We start from the raw sequence: 13,959 nt of genomic DNA, 5'->3' as shown, positions 1-13,959 counted from the left end.
CAGAGGGACGTGCCATGCTTTGCAGCCCTCCGTTTGGTCACTTTATGCCCTCGGAATCCCTAAAACCGTCAATTTCTAGTAGGGAACTAGGCCCAAATTAGAAAGTCTAAGGGTGCAAGTGGGAAGAGAAGGGAGGAGAGTGGAGGACTTGCCCCACATGCTCTCATTCCCTCTTGAGGGGGTAGGGTATATATATAAGAGTGAGTCTAGTATATATCATATGACTGAGAATTGAGGCCTGGGCTTGGGCAAATGATCCCGATCAGAATTTTAGTGTAGCCCCCCAGTCACTCACGCTTAAATATTTTCGGTTTTTTTTTTAAATTTTTAGATTTTTAAAAAGGCGACGATCGCGCGCGGTTTAGGTGACCCTTTCTTGGCCACACACACTGTCAACACCTACCTAACCTCTCTGTCAACAGTTCACTACCTTATCTACTTACTAACAGTGCTGCTAACCACTAACTAATCTACTAACTAATCTGTTAACTGCTTACTGACAGTGAGCTAACTGTCCACCTACTTCCTCTCTCACTACCTTACTGTGCAAAGATTGTGTGCAGGCAAACCTTGACAGGAAAATGTGTACAAATTGTGTGCAAACAGAAATTGCTAACTGCCTTCCTACTTATTCATTCACTGCAAACAAGCTAACGACTACTAATTGTGCAAAGACTGTGTGCAAACAGAAAACACAACATTATGCAGAAATCACAGAACTTGCAGACAATACAGAAATTAACAACTTGCAGAAAAACAACTCATTCCTCTTCCTCTTCCTTTTCTTTCCTACTACAAACAACTCATAGGAGAAGCACAAAGTGCATCTTGGGCTTAGTGCAGGGCGATTCCCCGGCAACGGCGCCAAAAATGTACGCTCCTTGCCGCACTGTCGAAGCAAGGGCCTTGCCTAACACTGTGTGCGAGCCATAGACGGCTCCAAGCACACAACTAGCTTAACTAGTAAGCTCAAAAGAGGGCAATGGTGTGTCACTCACTGCTCTATGCTCATGCCGTGGAGGATTCCTCGCCGCGAAGAAGAAGGAGACGCCGCTACGTCGCGCTCAACCGCTTCATCGCCGTCGTGCCGTCGCAATGCTCGATCGCGCTCTCTCTCTCTCTCTCACACACACACACATACACACACACACACACACACAAGGAGGTGAAGAAGAAGAAGATGGAGATGGAGATGGAGCAAGAGCACTCTTCTATTGCACAAATGAGAGAATGAGTGAATTTTAGGTTTAGTTGGCTTTTATATGAGCTCACCCCATTCACACTTGGGCGCCCATGCTTAGCCAACTAATCCCTTGAATGTCCCAGTTAGAGTGCGCCTCTCATTGGCGATCACTCTTACCCTTTTCCTATTGGTCTGACAAGCCCGGTACCTGACTCTACCAAATACATAATACACGTCCGTTGTAGGTGATGGGGTGTCCGTGAGCCGTGAGGGTTAACAGCACCTTTGGATTAATTTTGGTAGTGAACTCTACTTCTTTGTGAGTTGAAAGGATTCCTTTCATGTGCTCGCTATGTCTATTTGTCACCGCAAGTGGCACCGCTGCCGGAGGCAGCATGAGTCTCACCACATGGATTGCTTGAATCGGCTTCGACTTGGGCATCCCCCCCTTGGGCTCACCATCTCCTTCATTGTCTTTCTATGCAACGTGGTAGGGCCATTATAGAATAGTATAGATGTTAGCACACTTTTAGAGGTGTGTGGTGCCGAAGAGACCCCTCCCCCCCCCCCCCCCCCCCCCCCTTCCGCACCCCGCGCGCGCACGCGAGAGAGAGAGAGAGAGAGAGAGAGAGAGAGAGAGAGAGAGAGAGAGAGAGAGAGTATTGACAACTATGACAAGGATATCAAGCACATGTTGGTCTGTGTTCTCTCTGTAAAAGCTACATACAATCTGCTTGGTCGAAACACAGACCAACATGTGCTTGATATCCTTGTCATAGTTGTCAATACTCTCTCTCTCTCTCTCTCTCTTGCTTTGATCTCTCACAAGGTCTCTCTCCAAGCATTAAAGGGGCCGTAATAGCCCAAGTGTCTCTCCACGTGGCACAAAGTAGGAGGCCTCTACGTGGTGAACATCAACATGCAGTAGCCTAGACACGGGAGCGAGAATAGTCAGTATGGACTTCGGGTGGTGATCGCAAGCAGGCAACAACCACATGGCACCACCAATATGAAACAATAGAGCTATTTGGCTATTAGATAATGGGAGCCACTCAGCTAGCCCATTAACGGTGGGGGGAAGGGGGAGAGAGCTCACAACAGTGCCAACAATTATTGATCATAGGGCCTGCTTGGCTTTGTGGTCTCCCTTTTTCACGTGTGTGTGTGTGTGTGAGAGAGAGAGAGAGAGAGAGAGGGAGAGAGAGGTGGGGGTGGTGAGAGAGGACAACAAGGAAGAGATAGAGAGAATGTGATGTGATGTGATGTGTGTCATGGAGAGTTGTATAAACACACACACACACACACACACACACACACACACACACATAGGTACGTACACACATACATACATTCTTACATGCGTACATGATGCATAGAGACATTCAAAAGCAAAAATAGTGAAATGAGAGAGAGATAGTATGAGTGTTTCATTGTGTGCTCATGAATGAGCTTGAGAAACTGTATAGAAGTGGCCATTCGAAACGGCTTGTAAGAGCGAGTGTGGGTTACGTGAGCTCGTGCTACATTGTGTAAGGCCATGTTGAAAACTCAATAAACAACATGTGAACTCCAAAATTGTGATAGACAATCAAATATGGTCGGGCTCAAAAAAAATGTTTTTTTCGTAGCTTGGAAAAGCAGACTGAAGTTTCCCCGATCGAAGCTGATCATCACAGAGACCAGCTGCGTAATACCCTGAGAAAGTGATGAGGCTCTCTTTCATGACCTCACTGAAAGCCTGTGCTCAGAAGAAGGATTTGTACCAAGGTAGCAAGATACATGCTGCTATTCGCGCTAGTGGGTTACTTGACAAGGACACATGCTTAGGAAACACGCTGCTCAGTATGTATGCCAAGTGCGGTGCTCTTGTCAGAGCCCAACAACTCTTTGACGAGCTCTCTGCTCCAAATGTCGTCTCTTGGACTGCCCTTATTGCAGGGTATGCCCAACATGGGCTGAGCCAGAAATCTCTAGCTTGTTTCCATCGGATGCGGCACCAGGGCTTGTCTCCGAATGCGATCACCTATGCTTGTGTTTTGAAGGCATGTGGCATTATGCAAGACATTGATCTGGGCAATCAAATTTATGATGAGATTGTAAGTCAGGGGCTGTTGAAAAACAGTGTCCTACTTGGCACAGCTTTGGTTGACATGTATGCCAAATGTGGTGTACTTTTGAAAGCGCAAACAGTTTTTGATGCACTTCCTTTGCACAATGCAGTTTCGTGGACTGCACTCATTGCAGGGTTTGTCCAACATGGCCAAGGCCAGGAAGCTTTGGGCTATTTTCAGCGAATGCGGAGTCAAGGCATCTCTCCAGATGCGGTCACATATGCTTGCGTTTTGAAGGCATGTGGCATTATGCAAGACATTGACGTGGGCAAACAAATCCATGATGAGATTGTTAGCCAGGGGCTTCTGAAAGACAATGTCGTGCTTGGCGGAGCTTTGGTTGACATGTATGCCAAATGTGGTGTACTTTTGAAAGCACAAGAAGTTCTTTCTGAGCTTCCTATCCAGGACATTGTCTCTTGGACTGCGCTTATTGCAGGATATGTCCAACATGGACAGGGTCACGAAGCTCTCGGTTGTTTCCATCTGATGCGGGGCAAGGGTTTCTCCCCAAATGCCTTCACCTATGCTAGCATGTTAAAGGCTTGTGGCATTATGCAAGACCTGGACATGGGCAAGCGAATTCATGATGAAATTGTTAGCCAAGGACTGTTGAAAAACAACATTGTGCTTGGTGGAGCTTTGGTGGACATGTATACCAAATGTGGTGAAGTTTTGAAAGCACCACAAGCTTTTGATGCTCTTCTCATGCGCAATGCAGTTTCTTGGACTGCATTGATTGCAGGATATGCCCAACAGGGGCAAGGGCAGGAAGCTTTGGACTGTTTTCAACGAATGGGGAGTGAGGGTTTCTCTCCAAATGCGATCGTCTATGCTTGTGTTCTAAAGGCATGTGGAATTATGCAAGACATTGACCTTGGCAAACAAATCCATGATGAGGTTATAAGTCAGGGGCTCTTGGAAAACGATCTCATGCTTGGTGGAGCATTGGTTGGCATGTATGCCAAATGTGGTATACTTTTGAAAGCAAAACAAGTTCTTGGTGAGCTCCCTGCCCGGGATGTCGGTTCTTGGACTGCCCTTATTGCGGGGTATGTCCAAAATGGCCAAGCCCAGGAAGCTCTTGTTTGTTTTCATCGGATGCGGGAGGAGGGTTTATCTCCAAGTGCCTTCACCTATGCTTGCATCTTACAAGCATGTGGCATTATGCAAGACGTTGACATGGGCAAACAAATTCATGATGAGATTGTTGGTCAAGGGCTTTTGAAAAACAATGTTGTGCTTGGTGGAGCTTTGGTTGACATGTATGCCAAGTGTGGTGTACTTTTGAAAGCGCAAAACGTTTTTGACGTGCTTCCTGTTCGCAATTTGGTCTCCTGGACGGCTTTGATTGCAGGATATGTCCATCAGGGCCAGGCCCAAGAAGCGCTTGGCTGTTTTAAGCGAATGCAGAGCGAGGGCTTCTCTCCGGATGTGATTTCTTGGAATGCACTTATAGGAGGTTATGCCCAGCAGGGGCTGGCCAAGGAAGCTCTGGACTGTTTCCAGTGGATGCAACGGGAGGGCATCTCTCCAAATGCTATCACTTTCCTTAATGTGCTCAATGCATGTAGTCACTCAGGTTTGGTGGATGAGGGCCAAATGTATTTTGATAACATGAGTGAAAAATATGGCGTTGCACCGAATGAAGATCATTACACTTGCATGGTTGATCTCTTTGCACGTGCAAGGCTTTTCGACAATGCTATGAGAGTAATTAGGATGATGCCATCTTCTGAAGTTCATCTTCCAGTTTGGTCTGCTCTTCTAGGTGCTTGTCGAAAATGGGGAAATGTGAAACTTGGAAGGTTTGCATTTGAGCGTGCAGTACTGTTAGACCAATGTAATGCGGCAGCGTATGTCCTAATGAGTAATATTTATGCAGCTGTTGGCATGCAAGAGGAGGCAGAAAATGTAGAACTAATGAGAATAAAAAATGCTGCTTAGAAGCGGCCAGGATGTAGCTGCTGGGTTGATGCGAGTGGAAGTGTTCATAAATTTGTTGTTGGGGATACTGAGCATCCACAGAGCAGACAAATTTATGCGAAGTTGAAAGATCTTGAATGTAAATTGTCTCAACAAGGATATTCCCCAAATCTGCATTGGGTCTCGCAAAACCTTCCTGCTGATTCCAAGAAGTTTTTGCTTTGTCATCATAGCGAGAAGTTGGCCATTGCTTGTGCAATCATCAATACACCACAAGGGAAAGATATCCGAGTCACAAAGAACATGCGGGTATGTGGAGATTGCCATGCTGCTACTTCACTTATTTCAAAGATAGAGAAGCGTAAAATAATGGTGAAAGATGCAAACCGCCTTCACGTATTCGAAAGTGGGAAGTGTTCGTGCGGTGACTATCAATAATGAATGTTGCATGAAGGTGAGCACAAATTTTATTCCTAAAGGGATTCTTCTTGCAAGATGCTTTTTTCATGTCCTCTTGATGGGAGAATGGTATATTTTAAAAGGGTGATTATGAGCAGTACTAAACTTTTTGGGAACTTGGGTACAAAGAGAAACTTCAATCCTGAAAATGATGCTTGTTTTAAGATTTGCTTTCTTCTGTTCGTTTCCTTTTGATGGGGGAATGAGAAGGGTTTGGTGGAAATCATGAATGCAACTCTCAACTGGAGTACATGTTCACTAAATTATGTTAGAAAATCTAGAAAAGCAGGGTGAATTCTGCAGGTAACGAAGCTTTGGTGACATGCTAGGTTCTATGGTGTTTTTAATGGTAATTTATGCCTGTCAAGTATGGTTCTTATGTGCTCATGTATGGGATATGAGGGGTGGATAGCATACTCTACAAAAGGGCCAAAGTTTGATGTCTTTGTTCAATGGATGCTCATAGATATGAAAACTGCAATGGTCACTGTCTTGATGGTTACAAGTATAATTCATTGTTGCTCACCTAGCTCAACAAACAATGGAACCTGCAGCCTCTCAAAAGTGGATGCCCAAATGCTCCGTACCATCTCAAATGAAGTCTAGCCTACTACCCAAAGATATCCCAAGTGCTCCTTCCCATCTCAAAAGGTAGAAATTACCACCACTTACCACCCGATGGGTCTTGACGCCAAAGAACCCCATGCTCCACTCCGCCTCACATCTTCAGTGAGATTGGTTGGCATCCTTGCAAATAAGCAGTTCAGTAGTCGTAAAACTTCACCTCGATGGCAAAACAAATTGGACCTGAAAATGATAACCATTGGCATTATGTAAATCATCCTTTAATCTGAATGTTGATTATCCTGTGCCGTAACAATTTTTAAAAAAGAAACTATATTTGTTCTTTTATAATGGTAAAGTGGTACAGTAGCTACCACAATTTTGCAATGGTAGCCACAACAATTACTTTGCCAATATCCCCATTGGAAATAACAAAAGTAGACATACAAGTATACATTTGGAAGAAGGATATCAAACTCCTTTAAATTTCCTACTACACAAGACGCTTTGATATCAGAACTTTTGTTGGTGGCTACTGAAGAGCATGTCAATGCGGAAGTTGTGTGGTGCGGGTGTGTATGTGGTGAGTGTAGCCTTGATAGATTGTGTGGGTGAAGTACTCACTACTGAATGAGTGAGACCCCTTATTCTTTTATACAGAAAGAATAAGGTCAATGGTCATTGAAGTCAAAGGTCGGTTGAACACCGGACGTCTGGCCCTAGGGCAAGGTACATGTCGCCTTTATTCCAACATACTCACTTAAAGACGAATGTGCTGATAAGTGCATCATACTAGCTAAACTACTAGTATGTACCAAAAAAAAGGTGAGACTCTTTCAACCTATGCCCACTGGCTCGCTCACTCGATTTACATGCAACCATATCGACTTTAGTGATAGACAAGCATGCGAATCTATGCTAGCGCATGCATGTAATCCCGTAGACATCGTTGTACACTGTCTATATTGCCTATGCACGTGCTTTTGTTCTAGAAAATTGCAAAGCCAGTAGCACAACTCAGAAGAGCCCAGCAAAGAAGAAATTATGCGAAAGAAGACCTATTTCTTGGGCCGTGTTCGCTGAAAAAGTTGTGGCCAATCTCATAAAAAAAGGCAATCTTGCCTAAAAAATTGACAGGCGGAGGGAGGCCAATGGGGCCACACGAGTTGCGGAATCATCTCTACTCAATGTGAAGCTTGAAGGCAAGCATGAGGTAGAAGAAATGTCCACTGTAAATGTGGATTTGCAAGACCATATCTTGGCAACAAAGAAAATGGTTAGCACCTTCAGTGAGAGGGTTCATGAGAAGAGGAAGTAACTGTAGAGAATGAATGTAGACTAGACATGCACAAACATGAAGGTCTCTTGAATGGTGTAACTGCCTATCAAAAGAAGCTGATAGATTCTCAGTGCCAATTGGAAGCAATAGAGGCAGTGGGTGAAACTGCAAACACAGAGGAAATCATAAGAATTTGTGTTGACATCAAAGCCGTGAAGGAAGTTTTACAGCTTTTGGGAGCTTCAGAGTTACTTGACTATGAGAAGCGTGCGACAACTTGCTAGGTTTGCTTGTGTGTTTTTACAAAATTATTTGTTCGTATTCTTTCATGCACAACCTATGTAAGGGATCTAAGTGCAGATAGAGAGGGATAGGGTGCAAGAATCGCTTGAGCAAGATGTCCACATGGTGGAGCTCTGCAAAGACATACTTTAAAAGCTGGGGCAAAATCATGTATAAACAATTCATCCATTTTCTCTTAGTATGAAATTCAAAGATCAAGTTGTATCATCATCGAAGCATTTTGTGGCTTGGGATTTGCTCACAATGAGGTAGTGGGTGTCTGTATGCTTCAATGCAAACACCCCTACCATCTTTTATGTTTTTCCCATCTATGTGGAAGTTGATATACATGCATGTATAGTGGTGGCTACAATCAAGTAATTATTGATGCTACACGACAAATGTGCCCACCCTTAATTGGCAAGAAGTCTCTATCAACGGGTATGTTCATTTGAACTCTGCCTTGCTTTAAAAGGGTTCCACACATCACCTAGATAGTAGAATGGCAAGAAGTCTCTATCAACGGGTATGTTCATTTGAACTCTGCCTTGCTTTAAAAGGGTTCCACACATCACATCCCCCCATCAATGCACCCGTGCATTGATAGGGGGAGCACCTAGTGACATAGAAATCACCTTTTATTTGGTAGAAACCACCCATGGAGTGGTAGAAACCATCCTGGCATTGGTGGAAGCCACACCTTGGACCTGCTAGAAATGATCCTTGGGATGAGAAACCATAAGCTTGAAATAAGTAGAAAGCCCCCACCAACCTAGTAGAAACCACAATTTCCTGCACTATAAAGTAGTGAAGGTAAAAACCATTGACTTGGTAGAAACTAGTCTAGAAACCATACCAAGACATTGTTTCTGCCACTGTAATTGTAGGAACCAATAGAAACCATTTTTGACAATGTAGAAACCTAATTGCTAGAAGAAACCATTTTGAACTGCACAACAAATGGACAATGGCAGAAACCAGGTAGACATAGTAGAAGCCATTTTGTACATGGTAGAAACCTTATTGCTGAAAGAAACCATTTTGAAGTGCTTGAAAGAAAATGGAGAATGGTAGAAACAAGCTAGACATTATCTTAACAGCGCTGGAAACCTTTGGAAATTGGTAAAAAGTAGTTGGGTTTGAAGATTTCTCATTGGGTACTTTAGTCCTCGGTGGTGGAAACCTCCAATACAGTGGTGGAAACCACCAATATAGTGGTGGCAACCACCAATACAATGTTGGAAACCTCCAAGATAGTGGTGGAATGCATTTGGACACTAGCAGAAAGCAATTCGGAAATTGAAAAAAACACCTCATTATTGGTATAATGTGACACACCGCGTGCCCCATTGTATCTTTGGACAAACCCAGTAAGTCTTAATTGACATTTTTTGATGCATTTGTTGATGGCTTTCTCTTGTCCAAGTTTGCTACATATCTTGGTACGTGGTCGTGAAGACTCTCAAGTTGGGTCATCACTCAAGACTTTTGGCACACAACATTGCAAGAGTCCTCTGAAGGATGGTGCAGACGGCTCAAGTATGCTTGACACACCAAGAAATCCCAAAGTGCAAGGTAAGAGCATCCTCTTCATCATCACTACTTATTGCATCAAGGGGGGCAATAATGTGATACATCCAACTTCCAATATAATCCTTATTTGTGCATCTTTCCCAAGAACTTATTTGGAAGCTCTTGTTGATGCCTTTGTCTTGTGAAAGTCTCTTATGTAGGTGGTGTTGAAGTCTCACAAGCTAGGGCATCATTGAAGAATGTCAGCACATAGCATTGTAAGAGTATGCATGACACCCCAAGAAATCCCAAAGTGCAAGGTGTGAGCCCTCGTGGCACCCCAAGCAGTCCCCTAGTGCAAGGTGTGAGCCCCAGTGAAACATCAATCTTGCCAACCAGCGATGGCTTTGCTAAGAGAAACAAGGCAGGTCTAGCCTCTACTGCGAAGGTTGGTGACAAAGATTTGGATGTTGTTGTCAAAGGCATTGAGAAGTCAATACAACAAACATCATGTGAGAAGGACCAAGAGTTTCCCATGGATACGAATCTCCAGATCTTCTCATCTTCTAAGAAGACGTGCACTAATCAAGTGAAGTGTAATGGTACTACCAATACTCCACCCTTCCTAAACCCTAGAACTTTACAAACTGCATTATGTACTATTGTCTTTTTGTCCAAGTAGATCCAGAAAAGAAGAGTTTGCTTGGAAGAAAAACATGCAAAAAGAGTTTTCTTGTCTTCCAAGACTCTCTAGAGCTTCTCGTATTCCAAAAAGAAGTGCACTAATCGAGCTCAGTATAATGGTACTAGTACACCAATATTAGCCGCTAAAGAAGTACGATGCAAAGTAGATTAGTGGCAAATCAAAAACTTTAGATTAGCACATTATTACAAAGTGATGGCATCATCCACCCATGCGCTCTCAAGTTAGAGCTTAGATGTCACTTTAGACAACTAGAGTAAGTAGGAATACAAGGGACTAACAATCCTTCAACAAGGATGTGCGTGTGTGTGTCAAGTGTGCACACCATTCACCAAATTACTCATGAGAAGGCCTCCTTATATAGATGTAAAGGAGCCTCTAAACGTCCATGTGTAGTAGCCCTTAGTTAGCAAGTAGAACTCGTCCATGCATCCATGTGTGTGGCCGCCCTAGTGTAACCAAGTCCAAGTAGGAATCTCCTATGCGCCCCATGTGTAGCCACTTTTGGGTAGCCAAGTCCACCTAGAACTAGGCCACATCGGCCAAAGACCAGTCACTGGCCACCGGACGACCGTTTTTTGATTGTCTTCCACGCGATAGCCGTCCAACCAAGATATTCCGACGAAATGAATATTTTGAAAGTTGGCCCTGAATTTTCTTCGTACCATCCACGACCACAAATTAAGATCTCATTAGCATGCAAAGCTAGAATCCACCAAATATATGTGCACCATTGGCTTCTCCTCATATGGAGGCCTTACAAACTGTGCAACATATATTGTGGTGGAAAAACTGAGAAGGTGGGCATTGCAAGTATACGAACAATAAGTTTTCACTGGAGGTTGTGTGAAAGATTTGGATGATGTCATTGATGAGACTGAGAAGTCAATACAACAAACATCATGTGAGAAGGTCCAAGAATCTCCCATTGATGTGACTCTTCAGAGCTTCTTGTCTTCTAAGAAGAAGCACACTAATCGAGTGTAGCATAGTGGTACTACCAATACTCCACCCTTCCTAAACCCTAGAACTTTACAAATTGTGTAATGTACTTACTGTTGTCTTTTGTTCCATGCAAATCCAAAAACGAAGAGATAACGCTTGGAAGCAGGACACGCAAAAATAGTCACTAAAAGAGATCTCAAAGAAAGGGAGAGGCCAAATGTGGAGATGGCTAAGAAGTCAAGTTTAGGGTTTATGGGTTAGGGTTTAGGGTTTAGGGTAGCCATACGATCCATTTAGTGCATAGTATGGATGGCCACCACTCAAACCATATTAAATGGATGTGAAGCACCATTCCCCTACCTGTTTAGGGTTTATGGTTCAAGGTTTAAAGGCCCATACTATGCGCTAAAATAGGTCGTATGAGCCATATGATCGATTTTAGTGCATAGTATGGACCTTGATCACTCAAACCATATCCAATGACTATGAAAATTTGCAGGAGTGGGAAAATGGTGCTCATCCTCACCGGTGCAAAGTCTTGTCGCCATCCGATATGGTTTGGGCGGTCTCGATCCATACTATGCGTTGTAAACCCTAAACCCTGACCCGGAACCGTAGTCCCTAAACCATAAACCCAATACCTTTAACCTTGAACTCTCAACCCAAATCCTTATTCCTAAACTCTTACCATATACCCTAAACCCTAAACCAGATCACCCAAGCTATATTGGATGTCCACAAGAGTTTGCATGAGCACCATTATCCCACCCCTAAAAATTTGCACAACCATCCAAATTGGTATGGGCCCATACTATGTGCTAAAATGGGTCGTATGAGCCATACGGTCTATTTTAGCGCATAGTATGGTTTGAGACTGCCCAAACCATATTGGATGGCCACAAGACTTTGCACAGGTGAAGGTGAGAACCATTATCTAACACCTGTAAGGTTACACAATCATCCGATATATTATGAGTGGTCAAGGCTCATACTACGTGCTAAAATGGGTCGTATGAGCCATGTGGCTCATTTTAGCACATAGTATGGTTCGGGACCACACAAACTATATCAAATGAATAAAAGACTTTGTACGGGTGGGGATGAGAGCCATTAATCTACCCATGGAGTTTCACAGCCATTTGATATGGTATAGGTGGTCAAGGCCCTTACTATGCGCTAAAATGGGATGTATGAGACATATGACCCATTTTTGTGCATAGTATGGGTCGGGACTGCCCAAACCATATTGGATGGCTTTGAAACTTTTCATGGGTGGGATTGATCTCAAAATATCCATGCGTGCAAAGTTACACATCCATCCAGTATGGTATAGGCCGTCAATGCCCAAACTATGCGTTAAAATGGGTTGTATGGCTCATACGACCCATTTTAGGGCATAGTATGAGTCGAGACCACCCAAACCACATTGGTCTTCACCGGGTACTGTAAATACACCCCCACCCCCTCCCCTCTCTCTCTCTCTATCTCTCTCTCTCTCTCTCTTTCTCTCTCCCTCTCTCTCTTTTGTTGCAGTTGAGCAATGTGTTTGTTTGAGGACATTGTGAATCATGGATGTTTTTTTGTTTGTACAGTGATATGAAGACTCCACCACAAAAGTGCACCATGGCAACAGCTAATGGTGGTTCAACTAGAGTGCTTTCATCCAGTAGCAAGCCTAGGAGCTCCACAACATTGGGCATAAAGTCTGAAACTATCGACGACAAAAGCATTGGTACATATCAACTCTATCTCTTCAATTGTAGAAATGTTCTTTTCAATATTTTTTTACTCTGTCAAATGTGGTTTGTAGCAAGATCTTCCTGGAAGATTCAATACCCCAAGAAAACTTCATTTTGGATACACATGAGAGGAGTTTCATGAGTACTATGGATTAAGCTTGGAGAGCAAACTCTACCAGTTCCTCGATGAGGCTGATGTCACAGCTCAGGATTGGTTTTCGGTCTTCATGAAGAAAAGGGAGAAGGGCTCTAAAATCTTTTTGCATATGATGCGACCTAAGTTTGTAGACGAATGCAGCTTACTGTTTCACAAAGTCTACCAAAGCATGCCAGCCAACAAATAGATCACACACAACTTTGCAACGTTGTTTTTGTACGAGTGGTGCCCAACTGCTCGGCAAGATCTTGCAGGTTGAAAGGTTGCATGGGCTGCTTTTGGTGAACAGGTTTTGGACCATTGCAAGAAGCTTCTGGGTGGCATTGACAAGAAAGTAAACAATTGGTTGGAGATCAATGAGGGGACATTGCTTCAGCCCCTTCGTCTTGACAATGTCAGGGCAAGTCAGAAAAGTGGGCAAAATGCTCACTTTTCTGGCAACACTTCTTTAGTTAGTGCCTCCTTCATAAGCTAGCATGTAAAAGCACAAGTGGACCAGATTTTGGATGCAAAAAGGGATGCATTAAAGGTTCTAAACATAACATTGGATAATGTGAGAGTAGAGCTACAAGACAGGAACCAAAATATGTGGAAGATACAAGGGACATCTTTAGCCGCGAAAGTGCTTCACGGGCAATTGCAGGAGATCTGGATATTGCGGTCCAGCATGAAGGGAGCTGTCGATACTGACCCTGATTTTTTGGTGATTGAAGGCAAGATGGCTGCTCTAACAAGTGCACTCACAGCTCTTGGGAACGATGCAAGCATCTCGAACATAAGAGATGAGGTGGATCATCTCAAGGTATGTGTTGACCTAGTCAAGCAGGATTTTTGTTTATGTGGTAATGCCGTAGGTACTTGACATGGTCCTCTCTTCTATTTAGGTGGTTGTTTTTGTCATGCCAATTATTCTTGTTATGGTGCTAAGTGCCCAACCTACCTGACAAGGTAGTTTTTTCTATTGTGGGGTTCTTTTATGACATGGCTATTTTTCTGTTAGGTGGGAGAATCCAGGTACTTTATATGGTAGTTTTTTCTTTTTTTATACTTTGGTTATGAAATCCTGTTTAGTTCTATCATGGTAATAGTGCCTAAGGTA

The 13,959-nt window shown here is 43.5% G+C and overlaps 1 protein-coding gene across 1 annotated transcript; it reads left to right on the top strand.

Moving 5' to 3' along the window:
• The first annotated feature begins 2,693 nt into the window (after positions 1-2,693).
• On the top strand, positions 2,694-6,543 carry LOC147431566 (pentatricopeptide repeat-containing protein At3g09040, mitochondrial-like). The gene has a single exon (XM_086494122.1). The coding sequence runs from the start codon at positions 2,890-2,892 to the stop codon at positions 5,239-5,241; it is 2,352 nt and encodes a 783-aa protein (XP_086350248.1). The 5' UTR covers positions 2,694-2,889; the 3' UTR covers positions 5,242-6,543.
• The last annotated feature ends 7,416 nt before the right edge of the window (positions 6,544-13,959 follow it).

This window comes from Adiantum capillus-veneris, chromosome 21 (assembly GCF_014529385.1).
Source record: "Adiantum capillus-veneris isolate H3 chromosome 21, ASM1452938v2, whole genome shotgun sequence".
Taxonomy (NCBI): Eukaryota; Viridiplantae; Streptophyta; class Polypodiopsida; order Polypodiales; family Pteridaceae; genus Adiantum; species Adiantum capillus-veneris.
The sequence above is the reverse complement of the archived record's forward strand: the minus strand, read 5'-3'. Positions and strand labels throughout refer to the sequence as shown.

Coding starts and splice junctions, on each gene's coding strand:
- LOC147431566 (XM_086494122.1), top strand. CDS start 2,890: ATGAGGCTCTCTTTCATGACCTCACTGAAAGCCTGTGCTCAGAAGAAG.